This window comes from Megalobrama amblycephala, linkage group LG14 (genome assembly GCF_018812025.1).
Source record: "Megalobrama amblycephala isolate DHTTF-2021 linkage group LG14, ASM1881202v1, whole genome shotgun sequence".
Taxonomy (NCBI): Eukaryota; Metazoa; Chordata; class Actinopteri; order Cypriniformes; family Xenocyprididae; genus Megalobrama; species Megalobrama amblycephala.
Genome location: NC_063057.1, coordinates 28,571,904 through 28,599,217, shown reverse-complemented (window position 1 = coordinate 28,599,217; position 27,314 = coordinate 28,571,904). Strand labels below are relative to the sequence as shown.

Below are 27,314 nucleotides of genomic sequence, written 5' to 3'. Positions count from 1 at the left end.
ACAACAACACAGCTTCGTTGTAGAAGAATCCAGGTGCTGAATTGGCCTGACTGCTGTCCAGATCTTTAACCTATAGAGAAAAATAACTCAAAGATGACCCTGAACTCTTCAGCAGCTGAAAAACTATATCAAGCAAGAATGGGACCAAATTTCAACACTAAAACTCCAGAAACTCATAACCTGATTTTGAAATGAAGACGAGATGCTACTCCATGGTAAACATGGCCCCATCCCAACTATTTTTAGATCTGTAGCAGGCATCACATTTGAAATTAGCACTTTTTGTGCATAAAATTTTAAAATTTCTTAGTTTAAACATTCATGTTATCTATGTTGTATTATGAATAAAATGGCAAAGTCCTGTGATAAGAAAGTCTTTTAGTTGAGTACACAGTTTTACCTGGAAATAAATCCTGTCCAAAGATAAGTGATCATAACTTATGCCAAGATTACACTACAGGATTTTAAGCTCGGGCTGTGATCAGGGGAAAATCAGTGAGTGATGGGCGCTCACCAATCTTCATGTGTGAACTACTCTATGACACGTCGCTGATGCCAGACGTACATCTAGCATGCTAAATATCTGGAGCTGTCAGCTGACTTGACATCCTGTGGGTGTCACATGTCGTGACGCAACAGCCAATGAAATATACACTGATGTTTATGGAAGCAGCAATAACAGTCCATTCAAATATAATTTTGCCTATGTTTATTAATATATAGTACATATACCTTGTGTAAGTAACACTCTGTTGTTCTCCCAGTGCTGTATGTAGCCTATAAATCCAACTGACAGGACTCTCTGAACTGATGCACAAACTAACAATGCGGTGCCCATGTCATGTTATAGATTAAGATCAAGGTCATTATATAGGTTTTTAAATGACAAAACATTCACTTATAAATATTTGAGAATCAGAATTTCAGATAGATGATGGCATGGTGAGAAAAGCGATGGACTACATCTGTCATACAGTGTGGCCGCAATGTGTCACGTGACAAGCATGATGCGTCGTCATGGAAACAAAGGAAAACGTTCTAATGGTCGCCTTAACTCTGGGAGGTCAGGCAGAATATTTTAAACTTATGTGCGAAAGGATTCATCTAATTTAAATTTACTTTAATTCAGAATTGAATTCCTTCAGAATGTCCATTTTCAAATAAAGTTGTTGTCTGACTGTTGTTGGTTGTTGTCAAGTTATTGTCAGCTTGTGAAGTGTGTAACCTCCTGTTGCGGTTCTTTTACGTAGTGACTCCACAGCAGGTCATGTAGTCTGAACAGCACAGCGATCCGCTAACGTTTAAAGTCCTGTGGTGTAAACTTGGCATTACCTGACATTCCAAAGTGTTTGAAGTTTCTGGCAGAGCCAGGAGATCCACATGCCCAGGAGTAGTTGGCCATGGAGAAGAGGCTGAGGAGGAACAGAGGGGCTGACGGGTGACAGCTGAGACTGGGCAGACGGACAGGCTGTGGTCTGACAGGCATTAGTTGATCTGAAGATGAAAAATCGGGTGGGTTTAGAATGGGGCAGGGAGTTATCCTCTTCAAATTCAAAGTAACTGTCCATAGAGTCCAACAGAAACTCACTCAAAGTGGTGGCAGTGTGGACAGGGCTCCAATCCATTCCCTAAATGTCCACTGTGGCGAGGGGGGCGTGGTTCAGTGAGGTCTGCAACTGGAGAGAATAGCGGGAGACGCTTGGTAAGTGAGTGAGTTGAATGCAAATCACGAACACCTGTTTCTCATTCTAGTGATTGGCGCGGAGACAGGTTAAGACGCCGTGAGAAGCAGGAGTGTGTGAGAGAGAGGGGAACTGCTGACTGAGGCACAGCGCGTTGCATGGAGTGAAGCCCTTGTGGATTGTGTCTACCAAATCTTGGAGTGAAGCCCTTTGTGGATTATTTGTGTTGCTGTCGTTGTGCGTTGCACAGTCTTTCTGTTGAACTTTGTTCTTAATAAAAGCTCAGTCAGCAGTTGTTCGCCGTCCCCGACCACTTCCTTCCCACACACGAACTTTAACACTACTACATCCACTAAATCTCCTACAGCAATGGATGATGTTGCCGCCTCACACACCAGGTCTGACTCAGTGTGGTGCTTCATCTCCAGGGTGATTGCCAGTGCTGCCATCCTCACATGCTCCACCATCGTGGCAGGCAGAAACTTCCCATCTGCAGTGGGTTCATCTCCGTGCCTTGGGGTAATGCTTGGCGGGAATCTGTGTTCGGTGAAATGGACGCTGGTGAGAACAGAACACTGAAGAGTGAAGTGACATGTGGCCAAGTATGGTGACCCATACTCAGAATTTGTGCTCTACATTTAACCCATCCAAGTGCACACACACAGCAGTGAACACACACACCATGAACAAACACCCGGAGCAGTAGGCAGCCATTGCTGCGGCGCCCGGGGAGCAGTTGTGGGTACGGTGCCTTGCTCAAGGGTCTCACCTCAGTCTTGGTATTGAGGGTGGAGAGAGCGCTGGATATTCACTCCCCTCACCAACAATCCCTGTCGGACCTGAGACACGAACCCATGACCTTTGGGTTACAAGTCCGACTCTCTATCCATTAGGCCATGACTGCCCCCTGGACTGTGGATAGAGACTCTCCAGACAGCGTAGGATGGCCTCCCTCAATGTTCCTTCTGTCAGGTCTGGAAAGGCTCTTGGGAGGTAATAGTTTGCTCCAGTTGGGCAAGTTGACAGAAATGCAGTGAATATTCTATCAGTGAAAGCCCTTCCTGGGCTAGAGTGCTAAAACACTGCATATTCCATCTTCTTTTGGGGTCCGGTCTTTTCCGCAGTGGCGTGTAACACAGTCACTGGCCACTTTGGCTGGTTGAATTTTATATTTAATATAGGTCTATAAATTTTTCATTTGTAGTCTTTTAAAAATGCATTTGAAATAATAAACAAAGTATAATAGTGTTGTCAAAAACATATTTTTGATATCTGAAATGCTTCTAATACTCGTTTCCCGCAGAACAGATACACAATACCAGCTGCACTTTCTTGCTCTCATCTCTCCGACCCACTTGATTCATTGCTCCGGATGAAGATTGTTGGTGCTAATTTCAGCATATGTTGCGCAGATTACACTTAAATTGACTTATTCCCACAGGTTTTGTACTCACACCCAAAGTGCATGTACAGTATAATGGGTCCATGCATCAGGTCTTAACGTTACAGCAGCCCTAATATAGCCTATCTGGCTGCCAAATTATGGAGATATTGGAATCATAAGATAATAACAGAAATTAATCGATCAAAAAATTGCTTAAACTGAACAATGACTTTCTTCTAGAGGTTCTGTACAGCCAAAACAATCTTTGTTGCATTAATTTCTTATTATTACTGTAAAGCTGCTTTGAAACAATCCATATTGTAAAAAACACTATGTAAATGAAGGTAACTTGACTTAAGTTGACATACTTGCTCTTGGTTTCGATGCCTTAAATGTGTTAATATCTTGATGTCTGTTTTTATGTGCCATTAAACTGGGGTTAACTTGTATTTGTCCCTTATAGATCTGATGGCACTGAAAGTGGAGAATGAAGAACTAATTGAAATGAAAGAGAAAGATTGTTATGGGAAACATTATATCATAAGGAGAAAAATCTTTTAGTTGCTCACAGACTGAAAGCATTTCCTCAGAAAAAATCACTCAAAAGACTTCAAAGAGTTTAACTGGAAAACGACACATGAAAGTTCACAACGGAGCAAAGTCAATTAGATGTAATCAGTGTGGAAAGAGTTTCACAAAAAAATCACAGCCTTAAAAGGCATGTAAAAATTCACACTGGAGAGAAGCCTTTCACCTGCCAGCAGTGTGGAAAGAGCTTCAAGGATAAAGGACACCTTAAAGGCCACATGAGGACTCACACTGGAGAGAAGTCTTATACCTGCCAACAGTGTGGAAAGAGCTTTACTGCAAATGGACATCTTACAGTCCACATGAGAATTCACACTGGAGAGAAACCTTTCACCTGCCAACAGTGTGGAAAGAGCTTTGCTGAAAAAGGACACCTTAGATCCCACATGAGTATTCACTCTGGAGAGAAGCCTTACACCTGCAAACTGTGTGGAAAGAACTTCACTGATAAAGGAAACCTTCAAGTCCACATGAGAATTCACACTGGAGAGAAGGCGTTCACATGTGATCAGTGTGGAAAGAGTTTCACTCAAAAAATACATCTTAATGGCCACATGAGAATTCACACTGGAGAGAAACCTTTCACCTGAATTCACACAAATTGTGTGGAATGAATTTCACTCAAAAAGGACATCTTAAAGTCCACATGAGAATTCACACTGGAGAGGAGCTTTTCAGCTGCCAACAGTGTGGAAAGAGCTTCACTCAAAAAGGAAACCTCAAAGTCCATGTGAAAAATCACAATGGAGAGAAGCCTTTCACCTGAAAACTGTGTGGGACAAGCTTCACAACAGAAATAAACCTTGGGTATCACATGAACATTCACACTGGAGAGAAGCCATTCACATGTGATCAGTGTGGAAAGAGTTTCAAACATAAAGTAATCCTTAATGGCCACTTGAGAATTCACTCATGAAGTGTTGAAAAATTTTCAGTTTAAACTTACACCTAAAATGCCACCTGAACCCCTTTAGGACGAATAAAGGCCAGAACACACCAAGCCGACGTTGACGAACTAGTGGCGACGAAAGCAGACTGCGGGGTTGGCTCATGTCGGCAGCACCTGTGTCCAAAGTTGGCCTGACACACCAAACCAACGCTAGACAGCCGACGCCCATGTAGCACGTCCATTATGCACCTGCGTAAGATGAAATGCCTTTCTGTACCAGCAGGTGGCAGTAGCTGAACAGCCAAACAGAATGATCAGATGGACCGACGCTGATTCAACATGCCGAATCAGCTGAAAACAAGCAGATGAAGACCAACTTCAGCCGACGGTGCGGAACACACTGAGAAAACTGAGTCGGCCGACGAAAAAAAGCTGCCCGACGGCCGAATGTCGGCTTGGTGTGTTCCTGCCTTAAGGTGCCAGTGTGTTCTGCTGGATTTTTTGTTTCACATAGCAGCAAAATCGACTCAAAATAATCTGGCATTTATGGTCATACAGATAAAAGATGCAATACTTTATGTGAAAATGTAAAGGGTCTTCATTTGAGTCCGCTTACAATCTAAACAAAACATTGTGCTATTGTAAAATAAAGAAAAACAAGCAGGGTGTGCTTTCTGCCATCTCAATCTCTGAACTTTTTTCTGGAGTGCGTCACAAAAATGAAACAAGTCAGCGAATACTTGTCACACATATATGAACAATACACAGTATCTGCTTTTAAAATATTTAAATCAATTTAAATCTAAACACAGCAGTACTTTTATTTTAACAAACTTTAAAACAAACTCGGGTAACAGGAACAGAACAACACAACAAACTCTAACGCAACAGAGAAGTGACAAAGAACAGACTAAAACACATGGCTTAAATAGACTGATCAGACAAAGGAACTAATTGGATGAGCAATTTAAATTGAATGTTTTATTAAAGGCTTAACAAAAGCCAATATATCAAGTAAATAAACGAAGATCAGTAAACAGATAACCAACTTAAATAAACAGGGGTGTGTTTCCCAAAGCAAACTATGGTCACAAGTTCCAATACAGTTCAATGGGACTTATGACCATGGTTCACCAACAATGCTTTCGCGAAACGCACCCCAGATCGTCAGAAGAGGGCCATGCCAAAATAACAAACTAAAAAAGGTCTTCCTAGAAAGATAAATTCCCTAACAAAAGAAAACAAAATTAAAGTCTGTTATCTTAATTCTCTCCCATAAACAGAAGAAAAAATTAGGAGTGGGTAAACCCAAATCTACCCAAGTCATGGAAACATCGTTGAACTTACAAAACAGATTGTATAGATAAACATTTGCTCAACAGCAATTAAAACAACACTCTGGGATAGCAGAAAAGGGACTCCTCCTGAACTCTCTAGAGAAACCACACTCCCACTAATTACTGTGGGATCAGCTGTGGATGGTTAGGAATGCTGCATGACAAAGAGAAAGAGAGAGAGGGGAGAAAACATTTCACCAACACAACATACACAATAGCAAGTACGTCACTGGGCGTAACCAAAGGATCAAAGTACACAACGCATAATCAAGCAAGATAATAACAATGCAGAAACTCCACCCTCTTACAACATATACCAGGAACTGACTGATTGATTATTTCACACCTTTCAGTCTTTTCTGACTTCTGAGACGTTTGTTTCTGAACATACAGAAGATCTTTGTGATGCTCATGGTTATTTGTTTTTGAAACCATTGTTCAGAAAGTGAAAGTAAAGTTCAGATTGCTGGAGCTCAAGCTGTGAATATGGATTCATTACATGTATCTGTAGAAGAACTTTCTTGTCCTGTGTGTCATGAAGTCTTCAAGGATCCTGTTCTTCTGTCATGTAGTCACAGTTTCTGTAAAGAGTGTCTTCAACAGTTCTGGACAACCAAGAGTAATCAGGAGTGTCCTGTCTGCAGGAGATTGTCAAGACATGAACCTCCATGTAATCTTGTGTTAAAAAACTTGTGCGAGTCGTTCCTGAAGGAGAGAAATGAGAGGGGTTCATCCGGATCTGAGGAGATCTGCAGTTTACACAGTGAGAAACTCAAACTCTTCTGTCTGGAGGACAAACAGCCTGCGTGTGTAGTGTGCTTTACTTAAAAAAAAACATGTCAATCACACATTCAGACCCGTCAGCGAAGCTGCTCCCTTTTTCAAGGTAAAACAGTATCATGGTTTGATGGGTTTTATGTTGCCTGGATGGTGACTGTATCTCATGGCGATGTCTGTAAAAGTACATTTGCTTGGCTCCTCTGTGATGAAACTCATACGTTCAGGTGATGAATTATTCACGGTGGTGGAGCGAGTCTGTGGTACGAACCTGTAAATGTGCTTCTTGTGTGAACAAAGTCTGTAATTACTTGTTTAATAAATTGTTTAATAAATTGCTAAGTTCTTTTTTCAACAAATGTTTATTTTGCACATTTAATTCCACAAAAATAATTGACTAGTCAAATTCAAACTATCGCAAGGCCAGTTAAACTCACAATCTCGGCCCCACCATCGAAAAGATCTCCACTGTGTTTTAGAGCCTTGAAGAAGGGACTGAAAGTAAGTTAAGATTACCAGATCTAAACTTCTGGGAGGGTTGTAGGGACACAGTAAATCGGACAGATAATTTGGAGCGAGGTTATTGTAGTGGCAGGTTATGGCCACTTGGTGGGGCTAGTAATTAAGGTTGTGAAGCAGTAACTGAGATGTAGAATAAAAGGTGGTCTGATTTCATCCAGTGAGTTGTGTCCTTGAATACGGAGTATCAGGGCTCTCAAGTGTCACGCATTGAGCGTGACAGTCACTCATTTCGGTCTTTTGTCACGCACTCCCGCCACACATTGTATTTCTCACGCAGAAAAACTATTTATCATATATTTAATATGCCGCAGCGCCCAAAATGTATCTGGCCGCGCCGCTCTCTCTATGGAACCGGACAGGAATCAAGCGCGTCTCGAACCTGCCACTTATCAGCCAATCAAAAAAAAGTAAGAGGCTACACAATAGCCAATCAGAAAATAGCACTATTGTATCTGGGTAAGATTTAACGCAACAACCAATGAAAAAAAAGCATATCTTGGAATTGTTCACCATCATCCTCGTTCACCCACAGAGGAAAACACTGGAGCTCTGAGCATCACTTTGAGCACAGAGTAAGTCATGATCTCCTGTTTAATGTTACAACAAATTCACAACTTGTTTGACACAAACAATGACAACTTGACTACTGTTAGATAATCAGATAATCAGCATCAGTTTTTCATGAGTGTCTGAACTTAGCCAACAGTTTTACAGCCTGTTCATTGACACCTGCTCAGAACAAGTAGTCTAGGCCTAGTTATATTTTGCTATCACACGATGACTGACATTTTGTTACATTAAACATCTCTCTCTCCAAATAGTTTTAATAATTTTATTTTGAATTACCATTGTGTATGAAATGTGCTATACAAATAAATTGCCTTGCCTTGCCTATATTCAAAGTCATCTGAAGCCATTCCATAGCTTTTTTTTTTTCTTCCAAGAATTAGGCTAGAATACTTTTTGCTGCTGAATTATATACTCACCTAGTTTACTTATTTATTTATTGGTCAGCTTATGATTATATATTTTTATTCATTTTTTATTTTTATCTATAATGAAGTGGTGTGTTTAGTGCATTCTGGTTTGGTTAACAAATCAAAGAGTGACCATTAGTTCCACAAATACAGACACAGGCTCCCACAAATAAATTAATTCAACAAAGGTAACCTCTTTTGCTACATATTTTTAATGGTTTAAATGTGTACTCTACATGTTTGACCACTTACGAACTCTCATTTAGCCTACTATATGTTGTGTACATGACTAATGTGCCCAACCATCAGCAATAAATAAATTACTTTTAGAGCACAAAATTGTTTACAAGAGAACAAATTTCTTCATTGATCTAGTCACTTAATTTTGCTCTTAGAATGCACTAGATTCATGCATTTAAATTTAAAATGTACAAAATTTTCCTCCGGGGGGGCATGCCCACGGACCCCCTAGAGGAACCGATGTCCACCCACTACAGTCTCACAAAATCCTGTGGGAAACACTGTGGATGCATTAATCATTGCATCTGTCTTTGAAAGGTGTCAGGTAAAACAGGGTTTCTGCAGGAATCTTCAAATCTAATTTAATGCTTTTTAATGCCTTTTTTAATGCCATTTTTACCGTATTTAATGCCATACACGACCCATGACTAACTATATATATATATATATATATATATATATATATATATATATATATATATATATATATATATATATATATATATATATATATATATATATATATATATATATATATATATATATACACACACACATATACACACGCACTCAATTGCAACCAGTTTGACTATAATGCAATGATGAAAGTACAGCATATCACTCTGAACTGAATTAGAAATGGCTCAGGACACAGCTTAATTTGTCAATGTATTTAAATCTATCAGCTTGGATAATGAAGGAAAAAAAAAAGCTCACAAACTGAACTTTTAAAGGCTAAAACTTAATCTATGTAAAGTTAAAATCAAAACGGTACAATTTCTAATAGACTTTGAGTAAGAGAGAACTAGAGCATTTTCCCCCTTAACTATTAATAATAGTAATAAGTCAGAGTGGCATGTGAGAAATGGTCTAATCAATGGCCTCTTCCCCTGAAAAATCACTACCATACATTTCAAGCCACTTAGACAGTAATCAACAATTATACCACTTAAATCAGTCAAAAGAGACAGGGTTTTGTGACAAAACATTGCATGACAACAAATCATCTGCACAAAAAACAAAATCAAAGTGAACTTTAACAGCAGATCTCAAGCTGATGAGGGAGACTGAATCATATACAGGTGTTTTTTGATCAATTCAATCCCTAAGAGTGTGCATTTGCAAACTCTAAATGGGTTACATGCACCACCTTTAAAATGAGTCATGTTGTTTAACAGAAATTCTACTACTAAGTTGAGAGCCACAATTATTCAAAAAAGCTTTCTTTTGTAAAAGTGTGTGCAAACCAACAAACCAGTAACTGTAACAGAGTAATTGTAAGTGTGTAATTATAACGAAATGTAAGCTGACTACCACCTTGGACTTCAAGAAGAGAATAATTTTAAACATCAGAAAGACGGCTCTTCAATACGCTCTAAACTTTTTAAAAGCATTCAATTAAAATTCAAGTGCTATAGAAATAGCAGTTTAACTGTTTAAAGGGTTAGTTTACCCCAAAATGAAACTTCTGTCATTTATTACTCACCCTCATGTCGTTTCACACCCGTAAGACCTTCATTAATCTTCGGAACACAAATAAGGATATTTAATTGAAATCCGATGGCTCCGTGAGGCCTTCATAGGGACCAATGACATTTCCTCTCTCAAGATCCATTAATGTACTAAAAACATATTTAAATCAGTTCATGTGAGTACAGTGGTTCAATATTAATATTATAAAGTGACGAGAATATTTTTGGTGCTTCAAAAAAACTAAACGACTTATTTAGTGATGACCGATTTCAAAACACTGTTTCAGGAAGATTCGGATCATAAATGAATCAGTGTGTTGAATCAGCTGTTCGGAGCGCCAAAGTCACGTGATTTCAGCCACTGGTGGTTTGACACGTGATCTGAATCATGATTCGATACGCTGATTCATTATGCTCCAATGCTTCCTGAAGCAGTGTTTTGAAATCGGTCATCACTAAATAAGTCGTTATTTTGTTTTTTTGGCGCTCCAAAAATATTCTCGTCGCTTTATAATATTAATATTAAACCACTGTACTAACATGAACTGATTTAGATGTGTTTTTAGTACCTTTATAAATCTTGAGAGAAGAAATGTCATTAACTCTCTATGAAGGCCTCACAGAGCCATCGGATTTCAACTAAAATATCTTAATTTGTGTTACAAAGATTAACAAAGGTCTTAAGGGTGTGGAGCAACATGAGGGTGAGTAATAAATGACAGAATTTTCATTTTTGGGTAAACTAACCCTTTAAGAGAATTAATGGTGCCTTAATTCGGATGTTTTTAGTTCCAACTCTGACTCAAGATTTTTCAATTCATTGCATTTTTCCTTGTATCTCCTCCGTAGAGTATTAGATTTTGTGATCATTTGAGCCATGAGTGTGTTTGATTTGTTTTCGGCCTGCTCAGCGAGTTGATCAGCATCCTTCTGAAGGCTGGCGCACACCTCCATCAACACCCCCCTTTTCTTTTTCAGTTCTTCCAGCTCATCTTCCAATGCTTTTCTCTTTAATCCACGCATAGCTCCCTCTCTCTTCCTCCTCTCTTCATCAAGGTAGATCCTGTATCTGGTCCTAGCTGAGGCTACAGAAACCAGTAGTTCCTTTGTGAGGGACACTTTGAGAACCCCCCCAGAAGCGCTTACTTGGTCGCAGACCAGTCTCTGGGCCTCAACAGTTTCTTCTTTTATATTGCAAGTCTCTACTTCCCTGTTTACCGAGAAGCCTCTCTCTACTGTAGCTTGCCCGTGAGATAACAACAGGAGGCGCTGAAAGAAACGCCAAAGGTCAGGATAAGATGCATTGACACTTTGATGAAGAAAAGTATCAAGCCGTTGCTCCATGTGTTTGAAAGAGAGGAACTCTTCACTTTTGCCATTCAGAGCGAGAAAGTTGTCAAACTGCTGCACAACAGCATCACCTTCAATGAACAAAAACAAAGTAATTAAAATCAAATCAATTTAAAAAGGATGGTGGTTTAGTTATATCTAATACAGGATATTGATGTAAATTTTTGTATAATCAGAATTTGAACATGAAGACTAATGCATATAAAATATGAAACATCTTCAAATTATTTTATTTAAAGGGTTAGTTCACCCAAAAATGAAAATTCTGTCATTTATTACTCACCCTCACGTCGTTTCACACCTGTAAGACCTTCGTTAATCTCCGGACCACAAATTAAGATAGTTTTGATGAAATCCGATGGCTCAGTGAGGCCTACATAGCCAGCAATGACATTTCCTGTCAAGATCCATAAAGGTACTAAAAACACATCTAAATCAGTTCATGTGAGTACAGTGGTTCAATATTAATATTATAAAGTGATGAGAATATTTTTAATGCGCCAAAAAAACAAAATAACGACTTATTTAGTGATGGCCGATTTCAAAACACTGCTTCAGGAAGCATCGGATCATAAATGAATCAGTGTGTCGAATCATGAATCGGATCACATGAAATCTGGTGACTGGCGCTCCGAACCGCTGAATCAACATTTATGCTCTGAAGCTTCCTGAAGCAGTGTTTTGAAATCGGCCATCACTATACAAGTCATTATTTTGTTTTTTTTGCCACACTAAAAATATTCTCGTCGCTTTATAATATTAATATTGAACCACTGTACTCACATGAACTGATTTAAATACGTTTTCAGTACCTTTATGGATCTTGAGAGAAGAAATGTCATTGCTCCCTATGAAGGCCTCACGGAGCCATCAGATTTCATCTAAAATATCTTAATTTGTGTTCTGAAGATCAACAAAGGTCTTACGGGTGTGGAACGGCCTGAGGGTGAGTAAATGACAGAAATTTCATTTTTGGGTGAACTAACCCTTGGTATATACTAGGGCTGGGCGATATATCGCATGCAATGTCACACGCATTTCATCAGTAAAGCCGGTTCCCTGATTACCGCTAAATCGCCATCACCTGCTTTCAAATGGAGCGGCATTTAATAGACAGAGCCGTAGATCACTGTCTCTGTCTATTAAATGCCGCTCCATTTGAAAGCAGGTGATGGCGATTTAGCGGTAATCAGGGAACCGGCTTTACTGACGAAATGCGCATGACAATCGCATGCAATATATCGCCCAGCCCTAGTATATACAGAGAACGCAGTTTATGCATACAACCTTTATTTTCCTATAATAATCCTACCAGCTGAAACTCCTCCTGCCAACTGCTTGTCCTGCAGAAACCTTTGAACTAGAGACTTCATCTTTCCCTTGCACCATTCTGGGTCTCTGCTCATGATGGAGGGGTCTAAGCATGCTATCTGCCTGACAGTGGGGTATTTCAAAGGGCTCTTTTCTTGCAATTTCTTATTGATTCTGGAGAGGCACATTATGCAGTCCCTTCTAAATTCAAGAGCAGTGAGGTCACCTACTCTGTTGCTTGATTTGCTCTGAAGAGCCTATCAAGGAGGGATAGCACACATCATGTTAGTAATGTATCAGGAATGAATACAGCGTAGTTTAACGCATGTATACATATAAAACAGTAACAATGCATTTACCTTAAGGACAGAGTCAGCACCCAATCCAATGTCAGCATGGCTTGCGCTGACCCAGTTCTTCTGGTCATCAGTGTCAAGTTTGGTCAGTTTAAAGGGAGTGATGTCTTCTAGTAGCTCCCTTTTGATGAAACGTCTCAACAGACTCTACAAAATGAAAACAAATTTGTCTAATTATTTAGCATCCTGTTAACCAGCTTTATTATTCAATCCTACACAGGTATTATGCAGTTATTCAATGTGGTATATCCACTTCAAAAGATCATAAACAAAAATAGCCATTTAAGCAAAGCAGAAATTACATTATTACCATCATCAACTCTGTCAAGTCTTTGCACAGAAATGGCAGGACTGGCTCATCGGTCTGGTATTTCTTCAAGAACGGACAAAACGTTCTGGATACTGCCATGAAAAACTGAAGTTTGGCTAAGATCAGGGGATCTTTATTTGCTGCTTCAATGGTATCAAAAGAAGAGGTTCCTGGGTTTGGTAGCTCTTTTCTTTTGACTGCTTCCACATACTGTTTAAGCTGTGGCCATACCTCAATGGCTCTCTCCGCAACAGGCAGATTTTCTACCCATCTGTGTCCACAGAATGGGAGTGGAAAAAGAGATGAGCCAGTAAGTTTTGTATAATCTTCTCTTCTTGCAGGGACATTGTGAAAAACAAAGTGCATTGCTCTCAGAATTTTCTCAATATTCCATATGGAGAAGCCAGTCTTGAATGAATTGTGTACTGTGTGCAGTCCACAGCTCCCAACAGAAATAAGCTGCCGACCTCCATGTAGTTCACCATGTTCTTGCTGGAGATTATTGAGAAACTTGAAGTTCACATTTGGGCCGTCCATACTAATGGAAAGGAGATGCTTCAGGTCTAGTAGGTGCACACATTTCTGAGAACAGAAATAAATTATTTGACTTGAAATGTGGAATGAAAATATGTTACACACATAGTGGATTATTACAAATTTGCTCTAATTAAAAAAAAAAAAAAAAAAAAAAAAAAAATTTAAAGCACCATCAAAAAGAAATTAGAATCACTAGAAAATAAGTTTGCAATTGATCACAACCAAGGTGAAAAAGTTTCTATAATGTATTTAAAGTACTATTTTCACAAAATTCTGCTTTAGTACTTCTTAAGAACATAAGAGTACTCAACTGTGCTACTTTGAGACACCATGAAATAAACTGCTTTTAACATACTATCTCTGTATATATATATATATATATATATATATATATATATATATATATATATATATATATATATATATATATTCAGTAACCACTTATGGTACACTTAAATCCATTGTGCATTGTTCAAACTCCTCAATTTTTATTTATTTATTTATTTATTTATTACATATGGAGAACAGTCATTGAGGAAACTGATGCTCCAGGGCCTAATAACAAATTAACTATCAGACAACTGACACATGAAGACTGTAATACAAGGGTTGTCCACTAGATGGAGACACAGGATAAGAAATCTTTTAAGCCTAATCTTTAATTTTCCGTTTCTATAAGATAGAATGAAAAATTATATGCATTAACAAAAGTACAACTATACTTACTTTGAAATGGTGCAGCAGATCCTCAGTCTTTGAATGTCCCATGAACTGTGATCCAAAATAACGTGACTGGACACAACCAGCCTCCCAAAATCGAACATGGACATCTAGTTGCTTATTTTTCGTTGACTGATTGAAACTCTCATCAAACATCAACACAAATGGACCTGCGTTGTTAACTGCAGAAACCAGTTCATTTTTGAAGTGTGGGGCAAGTCCAAATTTTAAAATGTAGCTGGTTTTGTCCTTGCCACAAGAGAAAGATTTGACGATTTCAGAATCAGGAAACATTGCCTGGAACAACTCAGAAATGCCTTCATTGGACGAGTAAGAGTGATGATGAACGGCAGTGTTCAGACACCAGAGCACCTCCGCCCGCAAAGTCTCATTCGACCCGAACGCTGATCGAATGTCGCTCGATTTTCCGGTAGTCGCTCCACAAACGGTGGTGACTACAGCAGCAGTTGTTGTGGTACTTGAAGCAGTTGTTGTTGTAGAAGTTTCGGTCACGCCAAAAAAATTACTCATTGTCAATTGCTGACGGCCTTTTAATGCCGATTTGTGGCTGTCCGACTTCATATGGGACTTCAGGGCGTTGATGCCCATTGTTGCCAATTTAATAGATTTTTTACACAGGCAGCAAAAAGCTTCATCATTGCTATTTTTAACGGGCTGTAACCATGGTTTAAACTGCTCTTCTTCCAGCCATTTATCCTGAAATTTGCACTTTCCCATTTTGTTTTTTTACTGCGTCACATTCCGCTGTCGTCTCGTTCACTCCAAAAAGCCCGCGCAACGGCAATTTTGCACCGGCCGGAAGCACTTACCAAATTGGTTCCGCATGATCGTCACACTAATGTACATAAGCGTTTTTACGACATAAAATAAAAGTTATTAATTATGAAGCCTGTATTTAAAATAAATTGCTTCTATAAAATTTTCTTTGAAACAATCAAAAATTTTAATGCCTGGAGGAATCAAATTTAATGCTTTTCAATGCCATTTAAGGCCTTAATTTTGACAAAATCCATTTAATGACTTTTAATGCTTTTCAATGCCCCGCGGATACCCTGTAAAAGACAACTAATAAACTTCATCTCGTTCACCCTGAGGGCAGGTTACAGGATGCTGGCCCAGAGAAGGTGGCGAAAGTTGTTTTTTTTTTTTTTGGTTTTTGTTTTTTTTATGGGGGGGGGGGGGATGTCACTCTTGCCTGTCTCCAAAACTTGAGAGCCCTGGAGTATAGAGGAACAATACATGGTGTCAGAACCGGTTAACCCATGACAGACAGAGTCTAGTGGCACAATATAAGAAGTTGGAGCAGTTTAATGGTGTGTAGAGTGATAACGGGGGACCTGTGGAGCAAGAGAGAGCAAGTCAGTGAGAGCTAACAACAGGCTAGCGGCAAGCTAAAAGCACACAGTATGGACCACATATTTACTATCACACCGCCGGGACCATTCGATTTCGAGCCAAGCTCGTGGCCCACATGGATTAAAAGGTTTGAACGCTTCAGAATTGCGTCTGGATTGAAAGAAAAAGACGGCGCATACCAGGTGAATTCTCTTATCTATACGATGGGCGAGAAGGCTGACGATATTCTGAGCTCACTGCAGTTGACAGAAGAGAAAGAAAAAGACTTTGATGAGGTAAAAAAGGCCTTTGATGGACATTTTGTAGGCGTGCATAATGTAATTTATGAACGAGCCAAGTTTAATAAAAGATGTCAAGAAGTCGGCGAATCTGCAGAAAACTTTATCACCACAGTGCACAAGCTAGCTGAACATTGCAAATATGGCGCCTTACGTGAGGAAATGATCCGAGATAGGTGGTCGGCATACGTGATGCTAAATTGTCTGAGAAACTGCAGCTCAACCCAAATTTGGATTTAGCTACAGCTATAGTTCAAGTGAGGCAACACGAGGAAGTAAAAAAGCAGCAAGCTGTTCTGCGGTCAGCTGATTCGCCAGGACAAATAGATGCACTGTCTCACAACAGTAAGAGACAAGCCTCAACCAAGTCAAAACAGTGCGGGAAGTGTGGTAAATCCCCAAAACATTCATGGACTGAATGCCCAGCAAAAGATGTTGAGTGTAGAAAATGTCAAAAGAAGGGACACTTTGCGGCCGTGTGCAGATCAGTTCAAAAGCTGGATTCAATTGAAGAGGATGGGGCGGCTTATCTTGGGGCTGTTGACTATCCACAGTCATCCACATGGACTGAAATACTTACCATAAACGGCAGCCCATTGCGTTTTAAAGTGGACACGGGTGCGTCTGTGACTGCTATCCCAGAATCAGAATTCACATTGGATAGATATGGCAGACACTCGGCGCCGCGCAGACCGCTACTGGGTCCCACTGACCAACCTCTGGATGTTAAAGGGCAAGTGCATGCAGTTATTCAGAGAGAGGACAGAAAGATTCAGGAGGAGGTGTTCATTGTGAAAGACCTGACAACACCCTTATTGGGTCTTCCTGCTATCCGCAGACTACAGATGATCCCTCAGCTCAATAGCATTGACGATGCAGAGACTTACTTCCGTTCAACTTACCCAGATGTATTTAAAGGGCTGGGTAACCTTAAGGGGGAGTACAAAATTAAGCTGAGAGACAACGCAACACCCTATGCCCTCTCTGCACCGCGACGTGTAGCCATTCCTCTCCGGGCCAAAGTTAAAGAGGAACTAGACCGGATGGAGAAGATGGGAGTCATAGCCCGTGTTGAAGAACCAACTGAATGGTGCGCAGGCATGGTCCCTATAGTGAAATCGTCAGGGAAAATTCACATTTGTGTGGACTTAACCTGGCTGAACGAGAGTGTCATCAGAGAGAGACATATCCTACCGGCAGTGGATGAAACACTGGCAAAGCTGGAAGGAGCCAGAGTCTTTACAAAGCTCGATGCAACATCAGGCTTCTGGCAGGTACCACTCCACAAAGACTCAATGCTGTTGACCACGTTCATTACTCCAGAGGGGCGCTACTACTTCAAAAGACTACCTTTTGGAATATCATCGGCACCCGAACATTTCCAAAAGAGGATTTCTCAGCTGATTGATGGTGTTGACGGAGTACTATGTCATGCTGATGATGTCCTTGTTATAGGAAGAGACCGGGCATAGCACGATGACAGGCTGCACAGGGTGCTACAGAAATTCAGAGAGGCTGGGCTCACACTGAATGAGAAATGCCAGTTTGCCCTGACAGAAATCCGCTTCCTGGGTCATGTTATAAATTATCAAGGTATCAGAGAAGACCCGGGTAAAGTAAAGGCAATCCTTGACATGCCTGAGCCAAAGGATGTGGCAGAGGTTCGCCGTTTCATGGGCATGGTGAACTTTGTAGGCAAATTTTCACCACGTCTGCCTGATCTGACAAAGCCCATTCGTGACCTGTTAAAGACGGAGAACAGCTGGACATGGGGAGCGCCTCAACAGCAAGCGTTTCTGGAGACAAAAAAAGAATTGGGGTCAGAGACGGTGTTAGCCCAGTACAGCCCAAATCACGAAACCAGGGTATCAGCTGATGCCTCTTCATACGGACTAGGAGGTGTCTTGACACAAAAACAGACAGACGGTGAGTGGAGACCTGTTGTTTTCATTTCTAGAAGTCTGACTAAAACCGAGTCAAGATATGCCCAAATAGAAAAGGAGGCTTTAGCTGTGACCTGGGCATGTGAGCGCTTGCGAGGATACTTGAGTGGACTGGATTTTACCATAAGAACTGACCATAAGCCACTCATAACACTCCTGAAGTCCAGAGCATTGGATTACCTCCCGCCAAGGATTATCAGATTCAGACTCAGGCTGCTCAGATTTAATTTCGACATCATCCATGTCCCAGGTAAAAATCTGATAACAGCTGATGCCCTGTCCAGAGCCCCTCTTCCAGCCACAGCTACAGAGGCGGAGCAAGACCTGGAAAGAGAATGCAAAGCTTATCTGGACAGTGTAGTAGAAAGTTTACCAGCCACACCGACAAAACTGGAACAGATTAAGAGTGCACAAACTTCAGATAACATCTGCAAACGTCTCAGCCGATACATTGCAAATGGCTGGCCGGGACACAGACGAGATGTGCATGAGCAGCTGCTACCCTACTGGCCCAATAGGTCAGTCTTGCATGAAGGAAGACGACTGCTTTTAAAAGGAGAGAGACTTATAATCCCTGAGTGCATGAGACCTGACATCCTGCAGAGACTGCACCAGGGACATCAAGGTATCAACAAATGTCTAGCTAGGGCCAGAGAATCAGTCTGGTGGCCAGGTATCACATCTGCAGTAAAGCAAATGGTCGAGAGATGTGAGATTTGTGCATGTGAAGCTCAAATACCAGTCGAGCCTCTACTCACCACTGAACTCCCAAGCAGACCATGGCAGAGAGTCGTGGCTGATCTTTTCCAATGGCAGAATGGGAACTATTTAGTCATGATAGACTATTTCTCTCGCTATATTGAAGTTTGCTCCCTGCAGGGTAGCACATCAGCAAAACAGACAATTGCCAGATTTAAAGCTGTGTTTGCCAGATACGGATGTCCAGAAGTGTTGGTCACGGACAATGGTCCTCAATTCTCCTGTCATGAATTTGCTCAATTTGCACGGGACTATGACTTTACCCATGTGACAAGCAGTCCGCGTTACCCCCGCAGCAATGGGGGGCAGACGGGCGTCAGAACGGAAGTCCCGTCAGAACTGTGAAGTCCCTTCTAGCGAAAGAGGGAGATTTCCACAAAGCTCTGCTGGCCTACAGGGCCACTCCATTGGCGCATGGGAGCTCCCCAGCACAACTACTGATGGGGAGAAGAATCAGAACACCAGTTCCAGTGTCACCAGAAAAGTTACAACCATAGTGGCCTGATCTTGACAGATTTCAGAGAAAAGGATTCAGCGTTGAAACTGCAACAGCAACAAACGTTCAACAGGAGACACCGTACTCAAACCCTACCACCTCTCCAGCCGGGACAGCATGTATGGATCAAACCTACAAGCACAAAAGGGACAGTTGTTAGTACTGCACCTACACCACGTTCCTATGAGGTGGAGACCCCGGATGGAAGACGGCTGCGACGCAACCGTTCACACCTCAGGAAAGTCCCGGTGCCTCCTGTACCAGGTGAAATGACAATGACTAGGTCAGGGAGACTGTCTAAGGCTCCTGAGAGACTAGACCTTTGAACACGAAACACATACATACACACCACAGAAAAAAAAAAAAGAGTCATAATTTTCTGTTTGAAAAGTTAAATGTTTATTAGAAAAGACATGCTTGATTTATTGAAGTTTGCAGTTACTTTAAGATTAAGTTTACAAAAGGGCTACTGTGAAGTAATATGTCTTCTGTTAGTTTCTCTGGTTACACTTTTAAGTTGAAGAAAGGATTTGAAGTTAAGTTATAAAAATAAATGAGTGAAATAATGGAGTAGCCATACTGTTGAATGTATCCCATTATTTTAAAGTTCTGTCAAAACAAGTATACTTTCATCTAAAAGGGGGAGATGTAGTGGCAGGTTATGGCCACTTGGTGGGGCTAGAGATTAAGGTTGTGAAGCAGTAACTGAGATGTAGAATAAAAGGGGTCTGATTTCATCCAGTGAGTTGTGTCCTTGAATACGGAGTATAGAGGAACAATACAGTTATTTAAACATTTATACACAAATAAAGAATTTTTAAATTGATCCTGAATTGAACTGGAAGCCAATGGAGCGCATGTAAAATGGGAGTGACGATTGTATTTATGACTATTCTTTAGAAATTTGGCTGCAGCATTTTGCACCAGTTGAAGTCAAGCAACCTGTGTCTTTGAGATACCGTAGAGCAGAGAATTGCAGTAGTCCAACCGCATAGTTATAAAATCGTGGATAACTATCTCAAGAGACTTTTCAGATAAAAAATGTTTATTTTAGCAAGTGAGCAAAGCTTAAAAAAGCTTGAAGCAACGACAGTGGAGACATGTTTTTCTAATGTTAGCTGGCTACCTAAGAGAACACCAAGATCACGTACACAGTTTGAATTAAAAGCAGACAGGTTACCCAGGGCGGTATTATTAAACTCGAATTTATCAGATGGAACAAAAACAATAATCTCCATCTTGGAGTCATTGAGAGTTAAAAAGTTATTGGCTAGCCAGAGTTTAACCTCGTCGAGACAGGAAAATAGAGTATGTAAAGCAGAAGCTACTTCAGGACGTGAAAAATAAAAGATGCTGTATTTTTAACGCAATTTATTTATTTGAAATTAACATGTTTTTTTTTTGTGTTTTACACATTATATCTGTCTTTATTTATATAGCACAATATTATACAACTGTAGTTTACCCAATGTGCTATCTAAAAGAATGCCTTTCCTTATCTCTGTATTAGGTTGGAGTTTAAAGTTTATTATGTATAGTGTGCAGGGCCAATAGTCCATGAACAAATTTGCATTTTAATTTCACACAAAAAAGTGCAATAGATCCTGTGCAAATCCAGAGCAAATAATTAGGTTAAACACAAAAAAGGTAAGAAAACAGTTTCTCCTCTGCCATAGTTGTCTATTCAAATTCTAGTTGTCTATTCAAGCAACACCTTGGCATAAATGTAATTGAAATTTGCATGGCTAATGGGGCAAAGAATAGTTAGGAATTTAAACCAACTTCCAAATAAATTGAATAAATAAACAAAAAATTACTAATTATAATAAGTGTAATCATATTTTTTAAAAGGGCAGATTTATTTGGCTCTTACACATCACGTTCAGTTTTATATATTTTTATTTTGTTAAATACTAGGAGGAGCTCAATACAGCACTGAAGGCCTTACAGGAGAAACTTGAACACAATGAAAAAATGAAAAGAGAGTTTGTGAAAACAGTTCAACACATCAAGGTGAGGAAACAGAATCAATATTGGGTCCCACTTTATATTAGGTGTCTTTAACTACTATGTACTTACTGTGTTGCAAAACACGTTTACTGCTATAGAGGTTGAATATGGGTGAGGTTAGGGACAGGTTTGGTGATATGGGAAGGTTTAAGGGTGTGTAAGGGAAGGGTCAACAGTGTAATATAGATGAAATTACAGAAATTAATTATAACTGTGATTACATGCAGGTGTCTTTAAAATATAAGTACAATGTAAAAACATGCATGTACACAATATGTGAATTGTATGAAATTATTAATTTAAATGTTAGAACATAGTAGTTAAGGACACTTTATACATTGTGGGACCTAACATTACAAATTTCTAGGCACAGAGTATATTTGTCTACAAAACAAATTAAGCATTTAAGCAGAAGCCTGAAGATGAAAATTTGTTTCTTATGATCTTTAAAAAAAAAAAATTCCAAAGGGTCCAAACTAGATGATATGACGTGTTTTCTCATTCAGATGATTGAAGTGAATGTGATTTGATTTCAGTCTCAAGCTGAGCACACAGATCGTCAGATTAAACAGCAGTTTGAGAAGCTTCATCAGTTACTCAGAGATGAAGAAGAAGCTACAATCACTGCACTGAGGGAGGAAGAGGAGCAGAAGAATCAGATGAAGGAGAAGCTGAAGGAGATGAACAGACACATCTCAGCTCTTTCACACACAATTAAAGACATGGAGGAGATGATGAAAGCCAATGACGTCTGCTTTCTGAAGGTCTGATTTCAGATCATTGGTTGATCATTGGTTCATTGATTGAGTTCTTGATGATAAATGTGTTTGTTCTGCAGGAGTTTCCAGTCTCGATGGAAAGGTGAGTGATCTGCTCCTGTCTCTGGTCTCTCTGGTTCTGATCCAAAGCCACTGCAGTTCTGACTCCTGAATGTTCTTCCAGAGTCCAGAGCTCACAGCCGGATCCACAGATGGCTTCTGGAGCTTTGATTCATGTGCCGCGTTACTTGGGCAACCTGCCGTTCAGAGTCTGGAAGAAGATGCAGGACATCGTCCAAAACAGTGAGTCTGGAGATGATATGTGCTGTTACACATATTGCAAGAACTATTGCACAATTTTAGCATTGTGTGTTAAGTATCCAAATGATCTACTACATTTGTCAAAATGATTAGTAATGCATCTGTTGCACTAAATGCATCTGTTGAAACCACATATGCAAATTTTACTCCTCTCAACAATGCTAAAAAATAAATGTGTGAGAGCCAGGTGCTGATGGCCAGTTGGCTGTATCCAGAACACTGAGATCATGAAGCATTTCACTTTCAAACGAGAGGTGCTTCTCCATGTTGTTGATCATACTTTGTAGGAAATGCTTTGTATTGATTGGTGTGAGCTTTGGACTCCATGGGAACCGATCCAAAATGTCCCTGTAAGTACCTCCTCTGATTTCTCTTCTGGGGTGTCTTTGAATGATGCCAGCGCTCCAGAAGCTGGTCTGCTCTCAAGAATGTGATTGAATGGGCCTGGAGTTGCTGAGACAGGTTTGCATGTTCAGACAACATCGTACATGAGTCCAAGGTCACACAGGTATTCCTTGCTTTGCATACGACATGCCAGGACTCTGTAAGTTTGTCTCTCTTTGCTGTTTCTTCTTTGGTTTCCTGCAGCATTTTCGAAGTGCCTGTTGAGCATTACATACGACCTCCACCCAGCTTTTACAGAATGGAAGCTGCTGGTCACCCATAAAACTCTGCCAATTTTCCTAACTTAAGCCCACTTTTTGCTCTGCTTCCAGAAGCTCCCATGAATTTTTATTGGACTGACTGTAGAGATTGTGGATCTGAATACAGCATCTGTCTCAGCCAACACAGTCTCTGACACAGCTCTCACCAAATTTCCAAGTAAATCCTGCCCACCCTTTTCAGTAAGCACCTGGAGCCGTATTCACAAAACATCTTAAGGCTAAAAGTAGCTCCTAACTTGCCGATTTAAGAGAAACTCTTAAAAATAATGGGCGTGTCAGTCCTAATTTTAGGAGTCCTACATTTTTGCGCTAAGAGAATTTCACAAAGCATTTTAGCGCTAAAAGTAGCTCCTAAATCTGTGAAATGTTAGGAGTAGTCAAGATGACTCCTAAATCACTAAGACCAAATCACAAAACAGTCCTAATCCACCCAAAGACACTGATTAGAAAGAATGTTAGAATGTGTTTCTCCCAAACTTTGTTTATAAAACATAATTTGTCGCTTGAATTCTGCATTCTGTTGAGATGCAGACATCCAAGAGGTGGACAATTAACTGTATATACTAGTTTAATTAGTGACACTTAGCCTGCACTTTAAAAACTTTACGGCAAAATTTTTATTAAAAAAAAAAATTATTTGAATAGGGCAACATTTGTATTTTAAAACTTATATTTTAATGTGGAAACATGACACCTCATTCTACAATATTTCTATGATTACATCAGTGACTCCTCCCCCCATCAGCCAATCACTGTGTGTAAACTCCATAGCAACGAGGTCAACCCCGCCCTTACTCTTAGCTTAAGACTTCAGTCTATTCCTTAGTAAAAGTTTGTCTCAGCAGCTTTGTGAATAGGTTTTAAGAGAAAACTCTTAGCTAAGAACTTTTACTGCTATTTAGGAGAACTCTTAGTGGTAAGATAAAATGTTTTGTGAATACGGCCCCTGGGCTATTTCATGTGCCCTGGATGTCTCATGTCGTCATATCTTGTTCCTCAAAGAAGCCAGAAATGTTGATATGTTTGCGTTTGAGGACTGGATCACCCACTCCTCAGATATGGACACTCTTTTTTCTGAGGATGCCAGTTGATTTTGTTGTGCTTCAAACAGCACAACCTGGAAGTAAACAAAACCATAAATAATTAGCATCATCATACAAGCAGCAGCAGCGTAGCAGATCTATTCCGCAAAGACCAACATTGTTTTACCCATTACCATGCCAAGCACTCAGAGTTGTCATGACAGAATTATAGTAGTTACAAAGTTTCAGCTCATCTCATTGTGATTCTTTGGTATGAACTCTCCTTAAGGGTGCGTTCACACTTGTCGTTTGCTTCGTTTGGTTCATTTGGTCTGGACCAAAAAAGAAAAAAATTAGTCCTGGTCCGATTAGATTGGCAATTTTATCACTGAACCAAAAGATACTGAACCTAAAGGCATAGGGATTCATTCTGATTCAACCTGATGGGATTTATGATGTATTGCTTTTTTTTAAGACGGAACTTGCCGAACATGCAAAACAATGCTGTGTGATGAGATAAATGCGCTCGTTGTTTGTGCGTAGCCTGCATATGATGGTATTTTGGCAAGCTGGGAACTCGTGAAGAGCTTATAAAATGTCTAAAGGAGTCAAAACCATGGCAGGAATCCCTCGGTCACACACACGATCTGCCTTGAGGAGACTCGCGTCTGATGCCTGTTATGGGCAAACGTGCAACTATGACAAGAAAAAACGATATGCGTGAGGATTCTGTCCTTTTTAGGGTCTCATCTTCCTGTTTTTGGTTCGTTTACATGTCTTTGGTCCGTGTTGCGTTCATATATCATTCGAACCGCACCAGAGTTCGTTTGGAAGCGGACCGAGACCCATCTTTTCAGCAGTCTCGGTCTGCTTGTTTGGTGCGCACCAGGGTTCGGATGGCAGCGTTCACACATGCTCAAATGAACCGCACTAACGGAGCAATCGCAACAGAGTTCATTTTAATCATATCAAACATGACAAGTGTGAATGCACCATAAAAGCCCCCCAAAAACACCTCAACACTGTTTCAAAAATATTGCTTCCAGCGCTCCCTGAAGTGAAACGCTACCGTGCAATTACCATTTTTAGTTCCTCCATTTCTAGCGTGAAGAACATTTTAATAATTTAGCAATAGGTTCTTCGTGTTATCATAATACTATTAAAGAACCTTTAATTTTTAAGGTGGAACAGTTACAGTTATACAGTAGATCTCTACAGTTCTGTTTTGTTTTGTTTTTTTGCCAGAATGAAAGCATGTTCATTATGTCTCAACAGCGCCTGTGATTCTGGATCTAAACACTGCAAATCCATTTCTTGTCCTGTCTGATGATCTGGCTAGTCTGAGAGACAGTGAGAACAAACAACCACTTCCTGATAATCCAGAGAGATTTGACCATTATTCCTGTGTTCTGGGTTCAGAGGGGTTTAATTCAGGAACACATTGCTGGGATGTGGAGGTTAAAGGCTGTTCACGCTGGGGTCTTGGAGTAACTACAGCAACAAACCAAAGGAAGGGACGTGATTTCTTTAACACCAATGCCTGGAGTGTGCAGTACAACGTGTTTACAAAGTCTGGCTTTCCTGTTAAACAGAAGCTTGATTGTGTGAGAGTTGATCTGGACTATGACAGAGGAACGCTGTCATTCTCTGATCCTGTAACTAACACACATCTACACACATTCACAACCACCTTCACTCACACAGTTTTTCCTTTCTTTTGCTGTAATGACACATTTACCTGTCTGAGGATTTTACCAGTTAAACTGACTGTAACAGCAGAAAATCACTGATGTATCTAATCCTGCTGATGAAAACAGTTATGTAAAAATATGAGTTAAAATCTGCAAAGGGTTAATAATGGAACAACAGATAAAAATTACAATAAAAACAAATCTATGCATGAAAACCAGTCATTTTCTGGTTAAAAAAATTAAATTGATTTTCAAAAGTCAACAAATTTGCATCAGCTGAACGTAACATTTTTGATATGTCAGTCTCTGGGTAACGTAATTTAAGCCATGAAATAATCTTAATTTTGTAAAATAAGTATAATGAGATTAAAATGTGAGTGAACAAGAAATAAAGAAAGATTGAGACAATGTAACAAAAGTTTATTATAATATGTAAACCATATATTTTATTATTCATATGAGCAAAATTCAAATTATTGCTTCAGAAGTTAGTCATTTATCATTAAAATAAGAAAAAAGAGGGAGTTGCAGGAACATAAAGTTTATCATCTTCTTCAGCCGGCAGCTGCTATCATAACAAAACATTCTCTCCCCAGCCCAGTGCTCTTCCTCCTGTCATGACTCAATCCACCACACATTACCGTATTATTAAGAATATCTCACACATGTGACCAAAAAACAAACAAGGTTCTTTTTCAGTGGATGATGGATAAGCAGGTTCACATGCATGTTGTGAGCTTAAAAAATTAGAGTTCAATCTTTTCAGAATGTCATCCTCCTCATCAACATTGCAATAGATGAGAGTATTCACCTGATTTCCCTCTGTAGACGAATATGGAGGAACAGTTTCTATCCAGCAGCCATCAGAATGTTAAATGGGTCAAACATTCATTGACCCTGACATCATTCTAATATACCTTATACATTCATATACGTTCAGTCTTACACCACAGTCACAGATGACACTAAATTAATATATTGTTATATTGCACAATTATATATTTCGCTGTTTGTATATTTGTAATTTATGTTTTTCTTCTACTTATGTACGTATATTTTATTCCTTTCTTTTAATGGCATTCATGGTGGAAAGCAAAGCAAGTTTTTTATTGTACTGGGAGCTGTGCATATGAGAGTAAAGACTTTGGACTTTGAACTTTATCTTGTCCCAGCACCTGACTCAGAATGTGTGGCGCAATGTCATTAATGCCAGAGCTCAGTGAAACCTCCGCAGACAGTGCTGCCTGTCTATTTCTGTATGTCATTTTGTCTCTTAACTATATATTTCAGTGTGGTCCATCTGTTTTTGTTTATTTGTCTCTTTTTACCTGTAATTTCGCAATCATTCTACTAAATGGCATGTCAGAAATGTTGGGTCTTTTAACGACAGATAGTGAATCTCTGCATAGTTTCACTTCCGTGTTGTTTGTCTCTTGAAAAACTGATACTGGTTAACAGGTTTACATTTAGAAGAAAAAAACCTTCCCTCAGGTCTTTATGAAAGGAGCTTCAGAACTTCTGATCAAGACGCCAGTTCAGGGG

At 39.8% G+C, this 27,314-nt stretch overlaps 2 protein-coding genes across 2 annotated transcripts; one reads left to right on the top strand and one right to left on the bottom strand.

Moving 5' to 3' along the window:
* The first annotated feature begins 2,697 nt into the window (after positions 1–2,697).
* Positions 2,698–4,420, top strand: LOC125244401 (gastrula zinc finger protein XlCGF57.1-like). Its single transcript, XM_048154488.1, has 2 exons — positions 2,698–4,179; positions 4,296–4,420. Exons 1-2 carry the CDS (start codon positions 3,873–3,875, stop codon positions 4,418–4,420), a joined length of 432 nt encoding a protein of 143 aa, XP_048010445.1. The 5' UTR covers positions 2,698–3,872.
* Positions 4,421–10,407: 5,987 nt separating this feature from the next.
* LOC125245182 lies at positions 10,408–15,529 on the bottom strand. The gene is made up of 5 exons (XM_048155684.1): positions 14,459–15,529; positions 13,196–13,777; positions 12,889–13,032; positions 12,531–12,786; positions 10,408–11,289 (listed from the first exon to the last, which is right to left on the bottom strand). The coding sequence occupies exons 1-5, from the start codon at positions 15,188–15,190 to the stop codon at positions 10,628–10,630; spliced, it is 2,376 nt and encodes a 791-aa protein (XP_048011641.1). The 5' UTR covers positions 15,191–15,529; the 3' UTR covers positions 10,408–10,627.
* Positions 15,530–27,314: the final 11,785 nt, after the last annotated feature.